This window comes from Liolophura sinensis, chromosome 1 (assembly GCF_032854445.1).
Source record: "Liolophura sinensis isolate JHLJ2023 chromosome 1, CUHK_Ljap_v2, whole genome shotgun sequence".
In the NCBI taxonomy this organism is placed as follows: domain Eukaryota; kingdom Metazoa; phylum Mollusca; class Polyplacophora; order Chitonida; family Chitonidae; genus Liolophura; species Liolophura sinensis.
The window spans coordinates 76,521,245-76,546,304 of NC_088295.1; the positions used below are offsets into that span (position 1 = coordinate 76,521,245).

At 39.3% G+C, this 25,060-nt stretch overlaps 1 protein-coding gene across 1 annotated transcript; it reads right to left on the reverse strand.

Moving 5' to 3' along the window:
• Positions 1 to 800: 800 nt before the first annotated feature.
• On the reverse strand, positions 801 to 22,745 carry LOC135479525 (UPAR/Ly6 domain-containing protein qvr-like). The gene is made up of 4 exons (XM_064759400.1): positions 22,288 to 22,745; positions 18,852 to 18,899; positions 3,705 to 3,842; positions 801 to 2,904 (listed from the first exon to the last, which is right to left on the reverse strand). The coding sequence occupies exons 1-4, from the start codon at positions 22,337 to 22,339 to the stop codon at positions 2,657 to 2,659; spliced, it is 486 nt and encodes a 161-aa protein (XP_064615470.1). The 5' UTR covers positions 22,340 to 22,745; the 3' UTR covers positions 801 to 2,656.
• Between the last annotated feature and the right edge of the window lie 2,315 nt (positions 22,746 to 25,060).

The following is a 25,060-nucleotide window of genomic DNA, read 5'->3' on the forward strand; positions in this document are numbered from 1 at the left end:
CCCGCATAGGCAGGTCATATACCTGCGGGCATCCCAGAAGTGAGCCGAAACTATAAAACCTTAGAGATCGCGTCGCTCATCAATTTGAGTTTTAAATTTATTGGATACCGTTCCACATTTACCAGATCGGGCGGGCTCTCGGTGTCCCTAATGCCAGCGTAACACACTCCTCTGCGAACTACCAGATGTATCGTGTTCCATAGCGAGCTATCCATGGCCGGCGTACGATGCTGACTGTAGTCGAGATCGGATGAGGTATTACACGAAATGTGAAACAATACCGCTCTGCCTCGGATAGGCAGTTTGCCATGCGGAATTCATTACGAAGACTGCTGAGTTGAGATAAAAGAGATAATTATATATTCATAGCATATTAGTCCTGATAAGCAATTTCTGACCCATGAAAGGTAATACACTTGCTTATCCACTATCCACTGGCCACATTGCAAACTCTTCCATTTATTCTGCGAGCTGGACAACTGTTTAATAATCCAGATAAAAAATGACAAATCACGTTAAAAAAAAACAAAATGTGAAGACATTATCGATTAAGCAATTCGGGGTCTCTGATGATGTATAATGATGTTTTAATTCTATGTCTTTGTTCTGGTTGTTCATAATATCCCACATTACAACAGTTGGCTATGCTTCATGACGTCAATCATGTTTTAATTCTATGTCTTTGTTCTGGTTGTTCATAATATCAATGCCACATTACAACAGTTGGCTATCCTTCATGACATCAATCATGTTTTAATTCTACGCTCTTGTTCTGGTTGTTAAGAAAAAAACATATAACGCGTGATTTCAGTAACTTTTATTTACCTTGAAATTTACAATAATTCTGAACAATTTACAAGGTAGCAATCAAAAACTTGATCAGGGCACATTCGAAGTACCCCCAAAATAACACAGGGCAAAGTTTATCATGACTATTTAACATTATTATGTGTATCAAATATAAGGTGACTATATGTCTGTTAAGATTACATGCAGTAAACTGTGGTCTGTCCACAACCCAAAGTCACAGCAGAAATCATCTTCTTGTGAAAATACTGTGTCGATGCATTCATACAATATCTAAGTCTACCTGTGTTCGTGTAAAAAGGGAATCTGTACAAATATCGGACTGCTATACTGAAGGTCGAGATCTGTTCACTAAAGCGGTGGAAAAAAGCAACTGTGTCATATTCGGTTTTGAAAGGCACAAAGAAATGTGAATGTACAGAATATGAGAAAAGATCGAGATCACTGATTATATAATTCACACAGGCATGCATAGCAAATGTTTTTGAAAAAAAGCCCGGAGATATAGAACGGGGATATAAAAAAAATCAACCGTATAACAATCAGTTTTCGCATAGAAGGCTTACGTGGTATAAGAAAACATCTTGGGATAATACAATGGAAGAAACCCGGTCTCCAATACGATTAATTGCATCTGTATAGAAGAAAGGTATTGATAAACGATGTGCAAAAAGATCGCGGTATAGATCTGTTTGTAGAGAACACTGTCACACTTGTGATAAGGAGGTTTCCATTGCACACACCAGCTGCATAAAACAGACATACAGACCAACTTTTGGCCCAAGACAACACACCGCTGAGATTTCCGATCATTCCTGAGGATTCGCACTTTAGAATAGTTCGGGGATATAGATTACTAGCTCCCAACACTATTCAGATAGGTACAAAGCAAAGAATAATCAAGTTTCATTTGTTTATAAGTTAAGATGGCAGACCGTCAACTATAAACGTCACGCCTCAGATTAATGCGTCTTGTTAATACTTGTAAGAACATTTCAATGACAGCCATGTCATCAGCTGGACGTCGCGTCACCTGGCGGATTTGACCATCCTCGATCTTGCAATATCATATCTACGGTGTGTTCGTGTTAAATCATCAAACGTTGTCAGATCTGACGCTTGTTAGCTCGCATAACTGACGGTAAAAGATGACGAATCCCCGGGTGCTCGGTTGAACACAAGCCATAATCTGTCGCCGTCATTATTACATGGTTAATTTGAGTAAGGTGTCAATATACAAGAGTGGGGAGAGGGCAGGCAACAAGGAAAGTGGGTGCCACTACCATAGATAAATTACTGCGCCAAATCTGCCAATACTGTTCTGCCGTCTTTTTTGCCCGCACACGACTGTGTGTTCCACATGCCTTTGGCTATGTAGTAAACCCACACTAAGTCTGTTATAGTGTATTTCTTTTAGAGAGTCGCCTATATTCAACTGTTTGATTTTACAGACAGCTGAATATAAAATCATTGAATAAAATAAATAGACTATAACAACTACAACTACTACAGCTATCACGGCGGGTTGACCATTTGCTCACAGACCAGTTAACATCCTGAGTGACAGTAAAACCTGGCACAAACGCAATTGCATAGATTTAGTTTTGAGAGGTCGCCGCTACGGCCAGCGCCTCGGTACTGAGACGAAAGCTTATCATTCCGTCTTCTTTTTATGGAAATCTGGATTGCTTTTCTCAAAGCTTAGACTCGTTGAGTACGTGATATAGAGTTTCAGTCTGACACAACCTCCTGTCAACTGCACGTGACCATATGACTGACATGCGCATAAACAAGCAATAACAGACCAGGTGCCAACTAGGCCCGTCCAGTGTCTAATCATGTGACGTCATCAATGGTCCGTCTCGCACGTCCCATCCCACAAAGATGTCCAGTATTTTAGTACAAATATCCCCGTTAACAGCACAGGTAAGTAGTGCACGCGCGGATGGTGTGCAGTCTTCCATCCGCTGTTACACAGGTGTTTTCCACACATACACAGATACCCGTTTCCGTTACGCTCTGTCCGACACACTCCGTCAATCATCGTGATGTGAAAGTTCAGTTCGTTAGAACAGGTTCTCTCCATGTACAGTATGCCTGAAACAAAAGTAACCAGATGTATACATGCGTAGAAACAGTTATTCGCATAGCAGCTGTCAAGCACGATGGACGCTCTAGGTCACAAGGCCAATTCCCAAAACGACGGTTAACACAAACCACTAAAAAAAGTAAATATAGTACGAAATCATGCAAAGAGAAGCAATCAACAGTTTTCAATGATGTTGCAAAGACGCAAGGTATATTTTAGGAGAATGACTGAAATGGAAGCCTAGCCACACAATCCACTCCTAACTTCCAACTAGTCATTACTTGAGTTCGATAAAATTAAGTGACTATTTATTTAATAATAAGTACTTAGTATCTGTACTCTCAAGGTAGAGTAAATCGGATCGTGCAAATGTATCGTGCATTTTAGCATTAGTGTTCAAATCGCCGACGTTGGCATTTTGTTTCACTTTAACAATTATTGCGAACCCTGAGTATGCCTAACATATTAAAAAGGTAATAATGACATCACTTTGAAATTTAGTAAACTTCTCTGCTTGTATGTCAGTATATGACAGCACATTTTCAAAAACTCAACACACACGATGCCATTTGTACTTTTCTGTACATTATAAGAAATACTTTGTTTTTTTCTTCATTTCACAAGTCGAAACTTCAAATTACGCCATGCGAACCTGTTTTTAGGCTTTATACAGTTTATGAAAGGCCATAGGATTAAGATACACAAAACATATAAATAAAGAGTGTGAGAGTGGAACAATGGTGCCGAACAAGATATGACACCCATGAAAATAAAAGTTGTAGAATGCGTGATCATGTCTATAGCCCACCTTTTCTGTAACGTGTCCATTTGACGCAGACGCCAGTTAGACATTCCCTCTTCACCACGTGTGGGTTGTTGACGTCTATCGGATCGGCACAAGTACTGTTCCCAGCTTTTCCGAAGCAGAAATAACATGTTATTGGTTCTGAAACAAACGAAAAAATCCTGGTAGATTAGTGGAACCTTTTGTATGGTAATCCATTAGGTGGAAAGAGCTGTAAACGTAATTAGCAATAAACCCTGCGAAACACTCATTTTTGTATAATGATCCCAACTCCCATCAGGCAGTGGTTCAAACTATGCCCTACAAATTAAGCACTGGGTGAAGTTGGGGCTTAAAATTTGCTACGCCGTGCCGTTAACGTACACGTTTTGGATAATGTTATTGGTAACCTGGCAACGAATCACTTCATTTGTAAACTAGACAATTTAATAGTTATATACCATTTACTCGTTAGTGCTAAGGTTCTGTTTCATGGAAACGCTCGCACGTGGGATCTATACATCATCTATACCAGTGAATCAGATAATGCATGGTCTGTGTCCCGGCACTATATATTACTTTCTACCATCTTATGCAGGAATAGCACACCACATTAAACCTTGGTGGTCATGGTGCCAAGACAGAGCGTTAAGAGGCTGAAAGGCAACATCGTAAGGGAATTATTGAGACCTTCGAGAGTAAATAGTGTTATGGGGCAATTATTTCGTCTTTGGTGTACACTTCAATGGCCAACACTGACAGCAACAATCAAATATTTTAACTACTGTCAAATGACCAGTATATTTTTTTTTAGCGCAAATGCAAGTGCCATAATGAACAGCAGATGTACTTCATATCAATATCTCTAACGACATTCTGAGAACAAAAGCGACTTGGGATATATTTATGATTGTCGATATATCATCCTCAATACATATATATCCAGTAAAAGTTACTACCGTCTAGTTGCTAAACAGAGTACAAGAGAAAAGGGATACACAAATGCCAGATAATGCGAATGATAACATATTAATTTCAAGAAAAAATCTGAGCATTAACCGATGATGGGCTCCTCTACGTCTGAAAATGTCTAGAAATCAAGAGATATATGTCCAACCGTGAAATCAGAGAATGCGAATGGCATAGATTTCCACACGTTTTAATTAGAAAACATGTTGTAACCTCTCTCCTATGTGCGATGTCTGTTTGTGATGTTTTTTGCTTACAGAACGATAAGCAATCTAGCCAGCATGTCTGTAGTGGAAGTATTGACTGATTACCACTGAAGGTTGTGTTTAAATTTCCCCAAAACCACAAAATCCAGAGATCGCTTTAGTGCCAACTGTGGTACAGACGAGGAACATTTTCGTTGATTTCTGCCCATTTGCAACAGAATAACAAAAACGAACGGTTGGCATAAGAAAGGTCAAGAAAAACATAAATGGTAATGTGTTCGAAAAGCAGACGAGCGGGAGGTCTTACAGATTCGCAAATAAAATCGATCAAATAAAACCATAGTTGATGTCACAATTTCCACCCACGAGGCAAATAGTGGTTTCTTACTGGCAATCATGAGGGACCATCAGTATTAATTGAAAATTCCCCTTTAGGTCATGCAAACAGAACGGCATTGACACAACTATGATAGTTCGGCCAATAATAACGAGTTCCATCGTGATCGACCTTGCCGAAGACAAATGAATGTACCCGATGGCAGACACTAATTACTGAGAGCAGACTTTTGATCTTTTTCATAACCATGACAACCTGATTGAGAAAGAAATGTACATGTATCTTTTATTGGATTTGCAAAGAGCGAGAGGGATAAAGTCGTCCGAGACACTCCAGCGCTTGTGCTTAGGAAGTTTTCATCTCTAGACGTTTGTATAAGGAACCGTCAGTTAGAGATCGTATATATATATATATATATATATATATATATATATATATATATATATATATATATATATATATATATATGTTAGCTAGATGTAGGTATTCGTAATAAAAGACTTTTAATCTGGTGTTTTTAATCTATACAAGCGACGGTTTCTCAGTCATACTACTTCCATCCATTCAGCACATAATAATCGACATATGGCGCGGTAAACTACGCCAGGGCAAGTAGCAGAATGTTAGACGAGCAGGTGATGCGCCTTTTGTTAACATATGTAGATCCAGTGGCGTCAGGTAAACCCATGGCAAAGGTCACAAGGCCAATCTTCCAGTCACCTAATTTTCGACGGCGACAACTTCTTGCGTTATCTCACTTTGATTCAACAGCTCTACTAAATTTGATAGACTGGATGTACCATTGCCATCCGTGGTGCCAAGTGTATCCAATATTGAATTTAAACAGTCTGGTATTGTGGTGAAAATGTGATTACAGGCGCATAGAGCAAGTGGCGTACAGAATTGGAAATTTCTAGACGTTCCCTGCGGAGACTAATATCCCGGGCATTGGATTCAAACTCCGGGTCGATTTCATTAGAATGTGTATAGCATTGGAGTGTTGCGGAGCGTATACACAACGTGGACATCACTTAAGCATGTTAGTGGAAATCACCTCTTCTTCTAAAACACAAATAAACTGACAACCGTCTAATATGTCCCATAAGGTAGAAGTTTTGTACAAAAGCAGGAATGCTAAAACTGCAATTTTCCTCATGCAACCATTTACGCAACTGAATTAAGGTTCAAGGAAACGATTAGTATGCTCATGGTAGTTTTGAATCACATCGTTATGAAAATGTCCTGTCTTAAAAAGTGACAGCTTTCCAGATATTAGCAGCAATAATGAATATAGACTGCATTACTTATCTGACTTCACATTTATTTCCTTCAAGCAGTTACACGTCTCATATCACTTCCCCAAATGGGAGCGGATCTAGGCGGAATTGTTAGGATGTGCCACTTTCAGCCGCTAGGAAATACAAGACACGGTTTCAATTCCGATCTTTTCCGAAACTGCCCCACTTTAAAGGGATAGAGAAACGTTTCATATTGGCTAGTCCAGGCTATGGTAGATTTATTCTAGCGTGACAAAAGCTGAAGAGTTTAACCTGGGGAACCCCTTTTCCACTGTCAACTAATCAACGTCGAAATCTATGCCTTTAACTGTTAGTTGGGCAGACAGTAAGCTACCGACAGTCGTTATCTCGCTGTTTGCACTGTCAGACATTCATTAAAAACATGGTATACGTAACACCTGAGAAAGTTTGTACGTAACTTATCAAAGATTGGTGGTTTATCCCGTGCACTCCTGCCCCCCCCCCCCCACCCTCCATAATACTAGCATCTTTCGTATAAGTGGAAATTTCTTGAGTATAACGTTAAAGAACAAAATAGGTGACCCCAAATATCCATAAATTAAATGATTTAGGGTCTCATATTTAATGTTTATTTAAAATATATTAATGTTTTATTCTAGTGCCTGTGATGTAAGGCTTAAGGTTACTTCAGCGTGTGGGCGGCGTGTGATCTCGGGCAATGTGCTGTTTTCATTTATTGCTTCATACCAGGGACGAATTTAGACCACACTCAGCCGTGAACAGCCGATATTTCGATTCGCTGGAAGTTTTTAACGGCTTATAGTGTGGAGAAACATTAGCTTTTGCTGCTTGAAAAACGTTATTCATTTTTTCTCGTGCGACTAAACTGAGAATGCTGTGTTTCATTGAAAAGTCCATTTAATGGAAGGCGTTCAGAGTGTATTGTGGGCAGTTGGAAAGACCCAATATTCGAGAGAAGGTTTTACCTTGTTAAGAGGTTTTCATTTCACAGTCTTAAATTGTAAAACTGGTAAAAATTTTTAAACGGGTATTCTCTAAATTTATTGAATTCTTCTGTTTTTGTATTAGATACCAAAGTACTGCTATAGTGCTGTTATAGGGATTAAAGTATTATGATAATAACGGACCTTTTAATGTTTGGTGTAGTAAAAATCTGCACTTATATATCAACGCGAACGAGTCTGCTAGGCGATATTCACACGAACAGCTGTTTGCGAAATATCTGTGTTGCAATATGGTGAAATAGTAATGAAGATCAAACGATCGCACTTCAAAGGGGCCAGCCGTGACACATTTACTGTTGAGACAAGCAGTGTACTAAGGCATGAACTACTGTGTCTGTACATTTGAGTATGTGGACAAACTCCCCAAGCTTCATAAACTTAGCACTTGCAAATGGCTGACAGAATTAATCATTTAAATTAGTTATTAATACATTTAAACATCAAAGACAAACAAAGAATCCAAATACAGTACACGCCTGATAGGTTTCAAAAACATATCAGGGATAGATGAGTGATAATTAAGATACTGAGTGTCAGCGATTCACTGCATGGAAAGCAGTGCCAGTCTATGTCAAGCACGTTAAACTGTGGTCAAGATCCTACTGGTGCCATGTTACGGATCAACTACTCGTATCTCTGTGCGTATTGTTCTCCGCGACAGTACCTGTCCGGAGTGAGTTACCGTATGTTGTTATTGAAATATTGCTATTGTCATAAACATTTTATCGAAATGTCCAAGCATATTTAATGATCTTTTCATCGGTCTACAGTTCTGACGATATTTCCGCGTGGTAAACAACTTTGTGTGTGTTGACAGTCTCGGTCCTTTCATGTCTCTTATTGATTTCTTTGTCAAAGGACTACAGTTAAATGTCAGGTATCGTGAAGAGTAAATCGATACATAATAACAGTTCGCACAGCGCCGTCTAGTCAGCAGACACAGCTGCTAAAGAGTTTCAGTGCGACTTGTGTCGGACATAACAGCACTTACATCAGCATTTACCAAAGATGCGATTCGTCTGGCACACCCTCTACTGTCATGACGTGAGCTCGCAGTTGTACTCTCACGCCTAGTGTAATTTGTTTATAAGATGACTCATAAAATACAGCATGCATGTTGCATCACTTAGATCGCCTTAGTAAAGGCGAACAATCAACAGTTCAGCGCACCTAAACTATTTTACCCTCTAGATAACTGACACTGCGGTGGAGTTGTGAATCTAATAATTGTGCCTCATTTGACCACAAACACGCCACAGGACCCTTCAGGACATTATTCATTTTGCACTCTAGTGAACATCACTCACGCAACAAGCAGCACATGGTTTAAACAACATAGCTTTGGCTGAGAGAATGAAACATCAAGACTTACCTAACATCTCTACAATGACTATCGTAATACTGACGTCAGAAGGATTGGTTAAACCACGAATAATCCAAAACATATAAATTCCAAATAAGTTTCATCAACAGATAACTCTTAAACTGATAACTAATAACTGCTAAATGCTTAATTGACGTTCATTGACTTCAAAACCTTTGGCACAATGACCACTATGACATACTAACCAAAATCTGGATACATATTTACATCTTTATTATAAAGTTGCGGATGCGGTGTTGATTATAGAAAATGATGAACGACAGTTATCTAAAAATACATTAAGAAATATTGTAAGCTTTTCAAAAGATCATTACGATTTTTTCTTTTGAAACCAGATTAATTCCAGAAAAGTATTTTTCATTTATGTATTTGTTTAAAGCAGTACTGGATACTTTTTGACTTAGATGACAGTGGTATAGTGCAGTGAACACTTTTGTCACCAAATCTATAAACGTAAAGCCTCATCCGAACCAGCCGATCGACTATGCCAACAACTTTTTGACAGCCTTCTTGTTGATGTTTTATTGTTACCATAAGAATGATATAATTTTCAACCCTCCTATTGAAATTCCTCAGTTCTTCTGTTCCACTTGACAGCGGTCTGAGCAAACTGCTATGTCCACTGCGTTCGTAATAGATAATCAAAGGGAGAGCATAATACGCCGTATAAACCCTTTGTCAGATGTAGTGATATCGTACTCGTTTAGTGCACAGTCAGGAAATCGTTGGAGAGCCTTTGAAGTTAGAACTTTGACTTAAACCCTTCAATGCACAATGCTTTTCGTGCTATGAATTATGTTTAACATTTTTAAGATGTCCACGGCATTACACACATAACCATATCACGTGTTCTTGGTGTTTACATGTAAATTAAGCTTTCAAGGATGATTCTGAAGGGAAAGTAAATATTCGTTCTGTTAGGTCCCAAGACCTCTGTGCTGCCTGACCCTAGCGGCAAGCTGAAAGCCTCAGTGTCTCATTGTGCATGCAAGACCCGTTCTTCCGGGTACGAAAGGAAATGTGTTTCTGACAGAGTAGTTTATTCTGGTAGAAGAATCAACCGATTGGTGCCTGAACTGGGAAGAGGTGTAGGAATGGAAATATATAAATATTTACCACTCAAAGTCAACAGGTATTTGGAGCCATCAGCGACAACAGGCCATCTTCCGCTAATAGTTTTGAATCCTGTTCGCGATGATGACCAAATCCGTTTCATATAAACAGTACAGTTTGTTCGAGATATAAAAATGACCTTAAAATACCTAAGCAGCCTATAAATAAAGCCTATATTGGCTAGTGGACGCCTACATCTAACTATAACCTTACCTAATGTATAGTTCAACCAGGTACGAGAAATCATTTGCAATGGTTAAAGACATAACGCTGTATTTTGTTTCCTTTCTCTTATAGATTCTTCATTCAAATTTAAAATTCAGAAATGGCCAACAACTGCATGGAGAAAATGAATTTCCATTCAAAGTATTTTTGAAGAACGGTCATATTTCGAGTTTCCACTTGTTTTTTTCAACAAGCATTCGCACTGACCTTCAACAATGCTTACATGTTCATGAGGAGGGACACCGAGGGTTAATATAATGCGGATTGTCAGCATATTTTGGCGGTTTATCTGGGATATAAATGTCGCGCAGGTGTTTTCAGAATCTCAGGCCCTTTCTGCGCCTTCAAGGGTACACAGTGTCGAATTCATTTTCCTGAACTTTATATGAAACGAGTGCACACAGAAACAGCAAGTAATGTGTGACAAGAAGACCTGATTTTGCAATTGTGACCAAAATCACAAGGTCTTAAAAGGTTCGTATTCGATGGTAGCTTGGTGTGAGAAAATCGATAGGGAATCATGTAGAAATGCGAGGATCGATTGAGTGTACAAGTCACAGAGACTACGCATGACCCCGGCTGGGATTTAGTTGAGTGAAGGCCAGGGCAGACAATGGATCTCATCATTAAATGAACATCAACAGCACATCCACACAGACTTCCGCCGTCTGAAGAATTATCTCCACTCGCCCACTCTGCTAGCTGTACAGATTTCAGACCCTCTGGCAAGCAGTGCCAGCAAACGGTCTATGCACGGAAATGACAGACTGGCAGCTACGTGCCTTATCCCATCATGCCACAGACTTTGTCCACAGCAGTGGTAAAGAACTGCAACTTGTTAAATATTCGAATAGCCTCCCAGCCTACCAACGAGTAGCTTATCAAAGCAGATATATCAACCCTGTGGCAGAAGAACCAGCAATGGACTGGAATTGTCCCGTCGGTCGGATTCATCTACGGTTGACGAACCAGCTCACTCAGCTCTAATATCAGCATGTGTGTGGCGCTCAGTGTCTTTGCTTATCAAATGTTACGATAAGGGTAACCGTGCAATACTGGACCTCTGTATGCGATGTTGAAAACATTCGTTCAATGTTGCACATTCTCGTGTAATATACGTGTAGAACATCGCCCGGTAATGCGAAAATTCTTGGTACAATGTTGGACATCTTCATTGCAATGTTGGACAGCTTCGTTTCATACAGAACACCTTTGCGAAATACTGAATTTGAGTTAGCATTATAGGAAAATCTTCCTTCAATGTTTGACATCACAAAACCCGTTATATAATGATCGTTGCCATTGTTAAATCAGTGATAGTACAACAAAACACAAGCGCGTACAGAAAAATTTAAGTTGTTGTCTAAATTTAGTGTTTCGAAAAAAAAAGCATTTGATTTAGCTATTCTACACCAGCGTAAATAAACGATACCTTAATTGTCCAAAACAAGTAGAACTAATTACATACCTGAGACTGATAATAATTAGATTCATTAATTTAATAACTGCTATCGCTGCAATGTTACTGGCCAGCAATGCGTCTGTATCATATTTACATTCCAATCTCTATGAATACAAATGCTAAATACAAAATAACTATATGTATATTATAATACTGTCTGTGACAATCCAGAATGCAACGTAAGCACATTCCGGAAATATCATCTCCGTTCTGCTGACAATACCTTTGCCATCGCCATTCGATTACATTTTCTTTGAGTACGAATAACTAATCGATCAAACAGCGGTTCCATAGTACACTGTTATGAATTAACGGTCAGATACACGGTTACACAACTATCACACAATGAAATCACACAGATTTCCAATACGTTCCAATATCCAATTTGGAACTTGGCATGTGTCATGGTTTAACTCTTGCAATCATCACGATTATACGTTGTCAGATTGAGAAGTGAAATGGTGTAACATCAACCTGCTGTCAAACTGACACACGGCAGTATCACGAAACTTACGTGGACTGTGGTTCGATAATTGTCGTAAATATAAGTTGATTATCCAGGGACAATTATCTGCTTCCCCGCTCATATACTCAGTCTGCATATGGCACAAGCTTTTCTCCAGGCGAGCATGTGGTATTTATAACTCGGCAAACAGTTTTTGGGGGATTCACAGCGTTTCACCAAATATAAATGATGTTATTTGTTGATCAGCAGGATTATGACATGAGATCAGATGACTAACAAGCTATTTCAGCCTTACATCCAGTGCAGAACCAAGGTTCAACAATCTTAAAATAAAGATCAAGAGGAGCTGAGGAGCTGAAAGTTAACTAACTTTCTCAGAGGAAAATGGACTGTGTATAATACTGTACTGTACAGCAAACCACAATGAAATAGATGCCTCGATTAGATAATCGGTGCCAAAACCAAATGATGACGGATTACGGACTTTGATGTACGTCTTTATATAATTTATTGGGAATAGATATGTGCTGTATTTATAACGTCCCTAACGTTTGAACCATTGGCTTCTAACGAGTTATATTGGGAATTGTCCAAATTGAAGCATATCCCATACAGTCATCTTAGTCTACCGTCGACAATAAATGCGTTTCTGCGTGACTCTTGCCCTGTATGCATGCATAATCTGGCTGTTTCAGCATTGCAGACACTCCGTCGCCCGCTAATCAATTTATTACTGAAATCAGAGACTATTTACATCACCCACAGACACAAAAGCAACATAAAGCTGTTAGGGAGGCTGGAAAAAGCGACAGCTTGGACCCATAACTGCTTGAACATGAGACTGGTATCTCTATTTGACAATTTGTGATTGCCAATGAAAAAACACATATACGACTGCAAGCAGCAAGCATTTCAAATTGTAGCTTAGCTTAGCGGGATTAACTGATGCATTTTACAAGGCGTGGCCAGGGCTGTAGAGAAGAAGTAATTGTGAAAATGATCATCGAGTATACTCGTTCGAATGCTATCAAGGAGGTACAACCTGTACAGAACTTAAAATCTAACAAACATGGGAGATTTTGTTTAGGTTCCAAACAAACAGCAACACAAATGGGTCTTTATGTCATCAAGCCTGAGACTTTCTCCATCAGTATAGCGTGCCTATCGTTTTCAAATCGGATGGAAAAGTTTGCTGTCTTTTTAACGTGGCGCAGATCGACTAAGACTTGTTTGAATGTGTAAACGCGTATTTTCGCATTATACGTTCAACTGTACAGTGTCTTTGTTATCTCTGACAGTCACAATTGTAATTCACTACTGTACAGTCAATTGTCTGTCACCATCACTGGATTTTTAGTAACGATGAACAGTGAATGGGGATATCCTGCCGGTAATTCCATCCTGCCGATGACCCATGTTGAATGCGTGTCTACCATGTGAGTGAGGCGGACCAGATAAAAAAAAACATGTAGTCCACTGAGGTCTAAAGGACAGGGAACATTTGATAGCCAGAACAGCGCGACGCAATAGAGTATAATCCTCGCAAATGTAGCATGTGTTTATGTTACATGTAACATAAAAGTGGTCCATGTTAGCACTCAAAAGCGACAGCTAGGCTTTGAACAAAATGGCTTCGTTTTCATGTAAGCAACAGCTTCAGCATGTCCGTTCTCTCATTTCTTCTTAAATCACATAGTTTTTGTTAGATCATCACAAGAACTCATGTTCTCACAAGGTCACACTTTTCATCGAACATTACATCTGTACATGTAGTTTTTATATTCATCAAAAGTGTAGTTGAAAGATTTAATCTGTAAAAGAACTCTCAAAAGCTTTTTAGGTTTAGTGTGAGAATGTTGTGCAATGAAAATAATAAAAAGGTGCTAAGTAAACCACGAGGGAGATGAGAGAGCGTTTACTACGAGCACATGAAGGTTAACACAGGCTGCTTACTCAGATACTGCAGTGGTGTGAAATCTTAAGCTGAACTACTATTTTCTGGCACGGAGTTTGTGGGAGGAGAGGGAAACAGTTAGGGACGTTGAGCATAAATAAGGAATATACATATATATGCGTGTACAGGGTTCAGCTCAGTGTGTTTAGTCGCTATATGTAGTGAGGTGATTCTTGTCACGTTTTCTCTATTATTTGCCCGTGACTAGTATTCCCCTCTTAAAATACTGAGAATTCACATTCTCTTTTCCCAATAAAAACTAAACAAAGTTAGTACTATAAATGTATTTGCGTAGAACACCTGTTGGAACAAGTCTATAGTGGAAGTGTCCAGGATGTTATATGCACCGCTAGCAGGGAGTAATTTTTCTAATGCTAAGTTCATTGTAATGACGTCAATGGCGAGATCACATTCAAAAGTGGCTATATATAGAAATCAACTTAAATAAACACAATTAACACGCGTTAGAAGATTATTATCTAAACATCAATGTATATTTAGCAGATACCTTTTGGAGTCATCTCTCATTGTTTCCAGAGAAGGACGGCAATGGTGGTTCCCACATGATTCACTGCCCCATTTCTTGTGTCATCATCATATATATATATTTTTTTTTTCTACTCGCGATTCACAAATGAAACAATAAATAATTAAATAACCCATATGCACGGATGTTTTGTTTGATCAAAAACATTCATAACTAATTCAATGACGCAGTCCTGACGCCACAAGGTCTTGCGTTGAGGACATAAAAACACCCGAAACAGCCATCCCCTAGTTTATAGTATAGGAGACAGGAGACATCCCGTCTTATGCTATGCATGCATGCAGTGTATACTACAGCTTGACACACACTCTCATAAAAAGCTGGAGATCCGCCTACCAGGGCATTATAATGACCGTATATATTTTTTAAAAATTATTCAGCTTAAAAGTTTTATGTTGCTTACCTGAAAAAGGTGTGCCATAAAGGTGATGGTCTTTTATGTAGATGTATATTAGAGATAAACTTTCTTTGATTACCCACCAGTAATCAAAGATTAAAATAAGATTAAAACGCAGGTGTTGAAAACATGCTTACAAATACGTAATAATTAATGAAGAAAACTGACAGAGGAGAGCTTAAATAAAGCTACTGTCATTTTTAGATTCATCCTACTCTTATTAACAAGTGTAAACCAGGAGAAACATTTCCTTTTTGACAATGGAGGAAAACGGGGTGTTATTTCATTCTTGGAGCATGGTAATGTTTTATCTTTGTGTTAAGCTTTCTTCGTGGAAACATTTGTTTCAAGGTTAACAGAGCCATAACTGAATTCCTGCACGACTGAAAAGCAAGAAGATTTGTCGAGCAGCAGGAGTTTAGCTCTCTGGAAAACTGTAGCTGGGTGTATGTGCAAATCTTTGTGATGAAAAAGTAGAACAAAGTGTGAGCGTTTTGAAGAGTATGTGAATCAAAGATTACGATGTATTTGGTACATGTCGCCTTAAATAGCATTAGTGTATGAAACACAGTAGCACGGCAAAAGTTGCGCTTACTACATGATTTACATACCTCATATCTTACAATATTTATCCGTGTATTAGTGATGAACACCGTCCAGAAACTCACGAATGTTACACTTAATATATGACGGCTGTCATGTTTGAAAGTGGAGGACCCAGGTCGAGTCCATAGAAAACCACTGCACCTTACCAGACACCTGACACATTTCCTGACGTAAACCGCAGCCGAACCATTGAGAAATGCACTGGAACACGAGATCTATTTTCTGTCATGGTCTCTTCAGCTGTTGTTACCATAGACGGCTATAGTATGTTTACGTCACATTGGTCGTTACGACCCATAGTGGAACTTTAAACATAATTTCTCGGTATTATAAATTATCTAATTCAAGGTTGGGGAAAGTTGCTTTGAGTGGGTGACATTTGAATTTTTCGGATGGGGCGGGGGGGGGGGAGGGGACGGCGGTATTCCAACCAATCAGGTTTTAATCCTCAAAGTGATGAAGTCATGGCACAAATTTAATTACCAGATCGCTTCTAAAATCTTTCTACTTATTTTCTTACAACACAAATTTAGCCACAATAATTTACACAAACTAAGCAATGCTTGTTATATATATTTGGGCAATAATTAAAACAAATGCATATGAAGTTATCAAATGGGAATTCAGTATAAATCAATGTAAATCTGATATTCTTATGTACTTAGTGCGAGAAAACCTACAGGCATTGCTTCATGGAGACAACTGTTTAGTTGTTTTATGGCCTTGCTGAGAACATGATTTGAAATAGGGCGAATAGTGCACTGAGTTTTGTTTGGCCTAGATATGATATGCTGTATAAGACAAGGGGATCATGACAAGGAGGTAGAAGTGCATAGTCTTCACACCAGTCGACTACAGCGTTACATTGCACGATATTGTAAATTACGATCTTTTGGAATAAATATAACAAAATCATTGAACAGTATAGCTGATAAATTTCAGATAAATGTCAAGCTTTCTTAAATATGATTGAAAGGTGAGAGGCAGAAAATGTGAAGCATCCCCACCCCTACTTTTTTTTAAATGCGAGGGTTTGTCCTCATTTCCCCTATTTCCTGCGCCACTGTAGTTGCCTGTTCATTAGCACACGAACGTTTACGATCGAAACAAATTTGGGTTTATCTAAAACTCCCCCCTATGAACGCAAATTCGTCATATTCGTCTAGGGCCTAAACCAGAATCAATCATACGTGTCTACTTGGAAATCCCACGGCCTATCAAATATTTACATGTATTATTGAACACTTATTTCCTGTTACATACGAATCGGCAGTCGTGATGGAGCAGTTGTACTGTGGCTTTCTGGAGTGTAACCAGGACGACACTGCAATCAGGCCTAGAGTAGGATACGTAACGTTGCTTATATGCACTGTCATGTCTATAGGAAAGAAATAAAATACTAATTTTGTTTTCATTTCTTCATTCATTTGTTGACATAAATATATGGACACGTAAAAAATGTTATCTGTGATGTAAGTGTTCTTGTGAATTCCTATATGTAAATTAGAGACCATGATATTGAATAGTATCTGATTGAATTAATGGTATTGTTGATATGAAAAAGAGTGGCCTTTAACATTAAATTTACATGCCACAAATCACAGAGCTAAAATATACATGTTTCACAGAGAGTATCCGGGTTTAGAGGAGAGGTTCACAAACACCAATGAAAAACATATCAGGGGCTTTTTATTTCATCTTGGCAAGAGTCACAAAGGGACTTGTCTCATATACATGTTTAGATGGAGAGAGTAACATTTACATTAACGGCAGAAAGCTACTGCTTACAAACATTGCACTACTACCAGATCTACAAGGGAGACACAGACAGCTTCTATAGAGAGAGGAATCACAGGTGTGGAAGGATACAGTAAAGTCAGCACAGACAGAACTCACTGGGGTCATGGCAAGGCACGAAAGGGGAACCATTAGAACATCTGCTTACCTAATAATGATTGGCGTCCTTGGAAGTTGGGAATAAAGTCAAAAGTAAAATTTCATATGTTTATCATCCCCACACGAACAAAACATCTTCAAAGCAACATTCTCCCAATAAGTAAGGATACCCTCAGGGATATCATTGCAACAAGACAGTATGTAGTATAGCACTGCGACAATGAACAAAGTGGGACAGTTGATTTGTGATTACCTCTATAATGGCTATAAATCTAAGATCAAAGCAAATGTAGATTATCCTGCATCATTGATATAAGTGTAATCTAAAAGCTACATTCAAGCCTCAAAGCAAGCTTTAATCCGAATACTTAACTTGCATATGCGTTTCGAATGTTACATACTATGGTGTAATTTTCTGTATTAAAGTCGTAGTTGTTTAGGTGAAGATCTTTATCCCATACGCGGTTACGTGAACAGAGAAGGGAAAAGGAGCATCAGACGAATAGAAAAAAACAACAAAAAAATGAAATGAAAACAAATAATACTAATCAAACAGCACTGTCAAAGAAGACGACGACAGTACGTTTGCGTCACCCAAGTCGTTATGGAGGCCTGGAGGAATTTGAGTAGCGTTATGCATTTTTTTATTCGATGATATTAATTGTACATTGCACATCTTTTCAACCTCGATTGGTCTGCGAGTTGACATGTACTAGATGGGTGTAAGCTATGCATCCAAGTTATTGGCTATACAGCCAAAACGGGAAGTAGTGCTACTTTCCTGTATTGTGAACTACCCGATGGTTCTACAGAAATTTTCCCGCATACCCTCGCTCAGGCGAACTTAACACATTGTTAAGCCCGTGTGTACCGTCACAATCAATAATGAGGAACAAGTGGAATAGCCTGGTGTTGACGTTCTCAGATCGTTTTACTCCATAACATGACGCATAAGCACTGTAACGGTTTTAAATTCACCATGCAGACCAGCTCTTCATTTACTGGCGGCTTTTCACATTACTTGAGACGTTGCTAATCATTCATGGCAGAACAATATTATGTTTAAGCTCCACAGTTGTCAATCAGCGCAAATTGTGATTCTGTCTGTAGATGTACAAACGTTACTTAACCCGTTTGCTAATCCCGATATTCCTAGAATATCTTTCAGTTAAATTTAACAAAGGTTGTGCGTTTAGATGTTTGCTCGTATCTTTCATTAATGTACCAGTTCAGTGTCATTTTGTGACTAACACCACATAACCGCACTTCAAAGGTCAAGAAACACGCACACAACACGCACATTTAATCACTTATCCGTCACTTACCTGAGTAGTCGTCTTGAGATAGCACCCGTTGAATTTGTAGAAGAAGCACTGAAACAATAAATTATATTAAAAAAGTTAAATTTACTGTATCTATATAACTTAAGGTCATGCTTATTCGAGTCGGTCGTTTAGGTGCATAAACTGCTAAATAAGATGCATCTTCAACTATCTTCCCTTGTAATTTAAATTTTTATATTTTTTTATAACTTAATTCAACTGCACCGGCTCCTAGAATCCAGTACCTGCACAGATGTATAACACAGCGTATAATTGAACTCACAGTCAGCACAAAAGGAAGGTGCTTTCATTTGATTACATTTCAACACGGTGATGCGTTGCACATGTATGTGCATGCCTGTAAGTTGTCCTCTCACCTTCAATGAGCACTTCCGTAACACTCTAGCATAGGGTAAGTGAACAGGGCGATATGACGAACAATCAGCCATTCTTCGACTATTACGCAAATCTTCTACGTCAACATTTATAGCACAATTGCACCTTTTATCTCTATACATAGAGTATATGAGCCACACAAAAACGTGCTGCCCTATGGTGTAATGCCTTTGTATACTGCATATACCACATTCTGTTCTAGTGTTAATAATAAAGCCTAATGTTGTTAGATCCAACAACAGACCGGATTTCACCGCTTAAGTGTGACCATTTGCCATTATCACCCTGCCGTCGATGCTTGTAGTCTTTTGTATCGTTTAATTTTGCTTGAGATCAAATGCATGTGAGGGAGAGGGGATATAAATTTTTCGGTGAGTTAACACGCTGCCATAACGGTGTTACCGTTAGGGTAATAAGATATTCTCTAACGGAGCAGAGTGACGTCCCTTGAGATTAAATGGCGTTCGTTTAACCGCACAAAGGTTATTTTCTCTGAGCCTGATCAGCCACATCATGGCAACTTTAGTAGTAGCCCATCACTACATAGATTAATTTGCACAACAACGACCTAAGCTCCTTTGATTTTATCTCTGTCATTATTTCAGACACCTTTTCGTAGCTTGGACTTCAGTCACGTCGCTTCTATCATAATCCAGAATGACACTGTGCACTGTTTTATTGTGCACTGTGCCATTCACTACAAGGTTAGTATGTATTTTTGCCACAGCTGTGTCTAATTCCGCTTAACCCGGAGCTAGGGGCAATAAAAACATGCGTGTTTACTGCATAAACATGATGCGTTTATGAACAGTTGCAATCACAGCGCGACTGAGATACCTATATTTGCATTAGACCTGGAAATTATTCACGGACAACGAATTTGCAACATGAATATCATATTTAGATTATATCGACTGTCTTCCCTGTTTTACTTACCATTTATGTATTGTTTAATACATAGGCTATTCCTTTGGAGACTGGTGTTTTACGATTTTTTTTCGAAATGGGAAGTAAACTTGTCCACACTAAATGCCGCGTTTTGGTTTAGGAATGTTATACGAATGTCGAAGATGTAGCTTAGATTCACCCTTAGTGTGAGAAAATCCTTCTTTCTCATTCACTAAACGGTATATTGATGATCTGATAATTCCGTTCAAGCCGCAGCCAGGGGGGTGGGGGGGTGGGGGTGGGGGTTGGGGTGGGGTGTATTTATCGTGTTGAATTAGATCGCCACTTTGATATATGAACAGTTGCAATCAAAGCGCAATTGAGATAATATTTTGTTATCGACAACTTATAATCTAGCATGGTACATGATCTGAATACTGATTTCAGTCAGTCACCTAAAACATACCTTTCCTGCATCACTGACAACTGCTGACCGCTTCTCTTTGTATGACTCTGTCCTACTTTTGTACTTTATATACTTTCTTAGTTTTTGGGTAGTTTGTGCTAAGCATCGTTTTGGGAATTTCCCTTGCATCTTGCTCATTGGTAGACAGCTGGTATACGAAATGTCTTTTTCGACGCATCGATTTATGCGTTATTAAAAATGGTAGGCCTATTATTTGGGCTTAAAAGTATCAAAAGTAGTTGCTTTTGATCGGTTTTGATGTATATTGTGTATACATATACATATACATATAAACGCGTGAGTGTGCTCCTTCCCCGAGTGCTGTTTTCTATATTAGGAAGCGTCGCCATGGCATAATGACGGCGACGCTAAATCCCTAGCAAACAAACGAGTTAAAGATGGACAAAGTGTTAAGTTTTCTTCGGTGCCGATGACTTAACTTTAGTATTCTAAGGGCAGGGTTTCACAACAGCAGTGTTATTTATTGATGTGAATGTGTTGCATGTAAACATGCACGTAACTCTTATAGCTTATAGCACTCCACAGTTGTCACTGCCGCAGATGTACATGTGCGTCAGGACGGATTCCATTTTTATGTTACATGCATGACCGATGTGGTGTACGGAACATGTGTGAGTATACGTGTATAATGTACGTGTATAGTGACTACCAGGTAAAGAGGTGTGGGTGAAGTATGTTGACAGCTGTAGGCTAAAAACATTCAATTAACACCTACAGTACTTCGCCATCGACTTATAACTCCCATCTACGTAAACAGGGCGAGAAGACGGGATATCAGTGACACTGGGTGTCGCTATAAGTCAAAAAATCCGCTATGACTGTTTATTACAAACAGGACAGTATATATATATATATATATATATATATATATATATATATATATATAGTGAAGTGAAAGGCTACCATGCCAGATCCGATGCTGCGCTACCTATACGGTTTCACACTCAGCGACGAGTACGTATAGCCTTAGTTCGGCCTTCTTAGTTCAGCCTAGCTTGACATATAACGGTATTTTGGGCGTATAGTAATAGATAGGATTTCACTGTTAAGGACGGGGAATTTTTTTCGACAGTTTTCTCATTCGCAATTAAGAAACACCCTTGGCTTTCACAGTTAGCCACTCGAACCAAGCGTTCTGCCATGCATTAGACCGTCTATATGTGTAAGCCCTGGCCATGACATGCATTAGACTCGTTAATGACAACATCAAATAAGGGGTCATGTTCTAGTTACCAACCAAGCCTGCATTTTCATATATACACATACATGTACACAGACACTAGTATATTTAACAATAATTTGTAGACAATCTATTTATCGATCTTCCAGGAACACAACCGTAACATATTGTTAAATAAATACTAGGTCAGTTCTGACGGTCTGATAACGATGATGAGAGACCACCTGCCGAATAGCTGGCTATATACATGTACCTCTCTGAGCACATCTTCCTGGGGGTGATACGCAGCCTTAATTCAGTCTAAACACCCGGCCTACTGAATGTACGTGTAGATATGTATTACTGTCTTAATGGGCATTTATTATTTGCGACCTCGTACTATAGTAGTTTATACTGGGGGAACGACCGTAATGTGGACATACAGCAAACCTGGTACTTTCGATAGCATATATAGATGGTTAGGCGCCCTATATGGACATCAGACTTACCTAAGAGAATAGTGGCCGAAATGTATAATCCCCATTCCCCCATGGATCGCATTGCATTGGGACTGCCCCTGCACCAGGACTCCTCGAAAACCACACGGTTAATGTAAGTCCAATTAGCGTTGGTATGGACGACCTGGCTGTCTGCACATCTCGCTACTGGTATGCATTCCCCCCGAAATACACCCGAGCTTTTCTATCGCCCGGAGGCTCTCTCTTAAGAATTATTGTCAGTGACTATAAGCCGTTCAAAAAGATCTGCCAGCGTAGTCATGTGTAGCGAAAATCTACATGGTTGACAGTCGCCTCAGTATAGAGCTAATGCGGGCTTATTCTGACATGTCCCGGCGCTTGGCTGCTCGTCCACAAGCTGGTATACAGGCCCCATACCACCACAGCACTCTGGTCTCCACTCAGCTCCACACAAGGTTGAGTCGGCCGACTGAAGCCTATAAGTGAGATTGAGCGATAGTACGGAAGCTTAACGTTGCTGTCTCACTACAGCAGGATCAGTGGAAAACCACAAAGCCCGTGTAGAGAGGCCGGAGTTATTTACAGCTCTAAACCGGCAACACCCGCACTCGCTGGTTTTTCCTCTTAGGACGCAAGCCCTATAGGATCTGCTGAGCTTGTCTATATTACTAGTATATACATATATGTAAACATATATGTATATATACGTACGCGGAGGGGTCGGAGACGACTGCCGCTGAACAGGCCCGGCAAATATCTTCCCACATGAATGCTCCGCTTTCCTTCCACCCGCAAATATAGTCTTGTGCTCACGACAAATAACATATAATTATGTAAACTTTGTGTTCCTATAGGCCTCGGGTTACTTTTGTCTGATTTGGAAGAGCCACCTTGAAAATATATACACTGTGACAATTCCACACATCAAATTACGCCTGCGTGAGAACGAGGGCATAATTTGTACATGTGCAGTTACATTTGTTGTCAGTCTGAAATGATAGATTGATAAAGGACATTATTCATGCTTGCGAAGCTTAAACTCTTATATAGGCATCAGGATGCTAGCTGTCATGTTATATACATATAGTGCTCATTCCACCGTATTGGCAACATGTGCCATGTGTGCCTTCCATTCAGTCTACAACGTCAATATAGTCAGCCGTGTATTTTCCGATAACATCTGCTTGCGTTGACAATTGTTCCTAAACATTTTAAAAGTCAGCCACCATTCTCTATACCGTGTACAGTGCAATACGTTTGGTTTTCTGCTTTGATGTGCCTGATATATGCATGCGTAATATTAGGCCTACGTGTAATCAATGTGTGTTCAGAGCGCGAGAGTAGGCCTACTAAGCTGCGTGCATGTTTTCAAATTGCTTTCACAAACACGGCACACAATCCACGGTTATTCCGCTAGGCAGATTTGTAGCGAAAACATATTTGATTCATTATTCATCTCCATTTAAAAGAAAAAATCAATAAATAGTTAACAGATAGGACTTCGGTTTTTGGAATAAATAACGCAGTAGGATGTAATTAAATGATCTACCGGTATGTGGACGGAGAGTACATGGTCCGTTGCAAAGCGATACGATTTGACTCGTGGAAAGCATTCTCTTCAGTTTTCATTCTCTATTTATTACTGCATTGCCGCAGAAAGAAAATATACAGCTTATTGGCTTACATGGCTCTGTACGGCCCCTATATAAAGTTACATGAACAATAAATTCCATGTATTCTGCCTCACGTTGCTGTCCGGTCAGATTTGGTGAGTTACTGTATTAAAAGGGTACAAATAATTTTTCTTGACATCACTATATGAAATACTTAGATTTTGGTACAGACTGGAGATAGTACTTGAACAATGGTAGCCAATTGTCTATCTGGAGAGTATGAGGGGAAGACTATTGATTACAACAATCCTATAACTGTGCTAACGCTCCCACCAATGCCATCGACTACATAATTATTTTCCCCAGCGTTCCACCTATCAGTGACAGTAAGGGAGTTGCTGGCCAGCTCCCTTCACCACCAAGTCCGTCAGGTTTCACTGTAGTCATGCCAGTGCATCTGACAACAATTGCGCTGTGATACTATTTTAAATTCCACAAATTCTTGTAGGTTTTGCTCACATAATCCTGCCATTTTAGTTCACCAAAGCACCGTAAAATGCACAATGCCAAATAAACATGACAAATCGATTAAAATATGTTGGTTTTTAATTTTGGTGATGTAAGACTATTCATCAGGTTCGATCATCTCTTTACGAGTCAAGAGGGGTTAATGCTTCACTTAAACTTATGTCGCCATTTGTGCCAATTTCTTATAGCTTTTAATGTTTACTTTACACACATTTGATGCACACTATTTTATCTATTTATTTCATTGGTGTTTTGCCCAGTACCATCCGCAGGTAGCTGAAAGACCTTCCCACGTACGCCCGGAGAGGAAGCCAGCATGAGCTGGACTTGAACTCAGAGCAACCGCATTGGTGAGAGGCTCCTGGGTCATTGCGCCACGCTGGTGTGCTAACCACATCGGCCACTGAATATACCGTGGCACTTCATTATCTACGATAGGTTTAGCTCCCCCAGCACTCGCTGGCTACGCCTTGAATCGTATTCATGGCGCGCCGTATGAATTTTTCGACATATTTCGGCGATAATTACAGTCAGTGTAGTTACAAATTTCTGCTTTGTTATTTTTGCGTTAAGTTAAAATATATCACAGTTTTGTCTGCTTTGGATAGAACGAGAAATGCTTTACCTAGGATTACTAAAACATCTATGGCGCTTATGAAGAT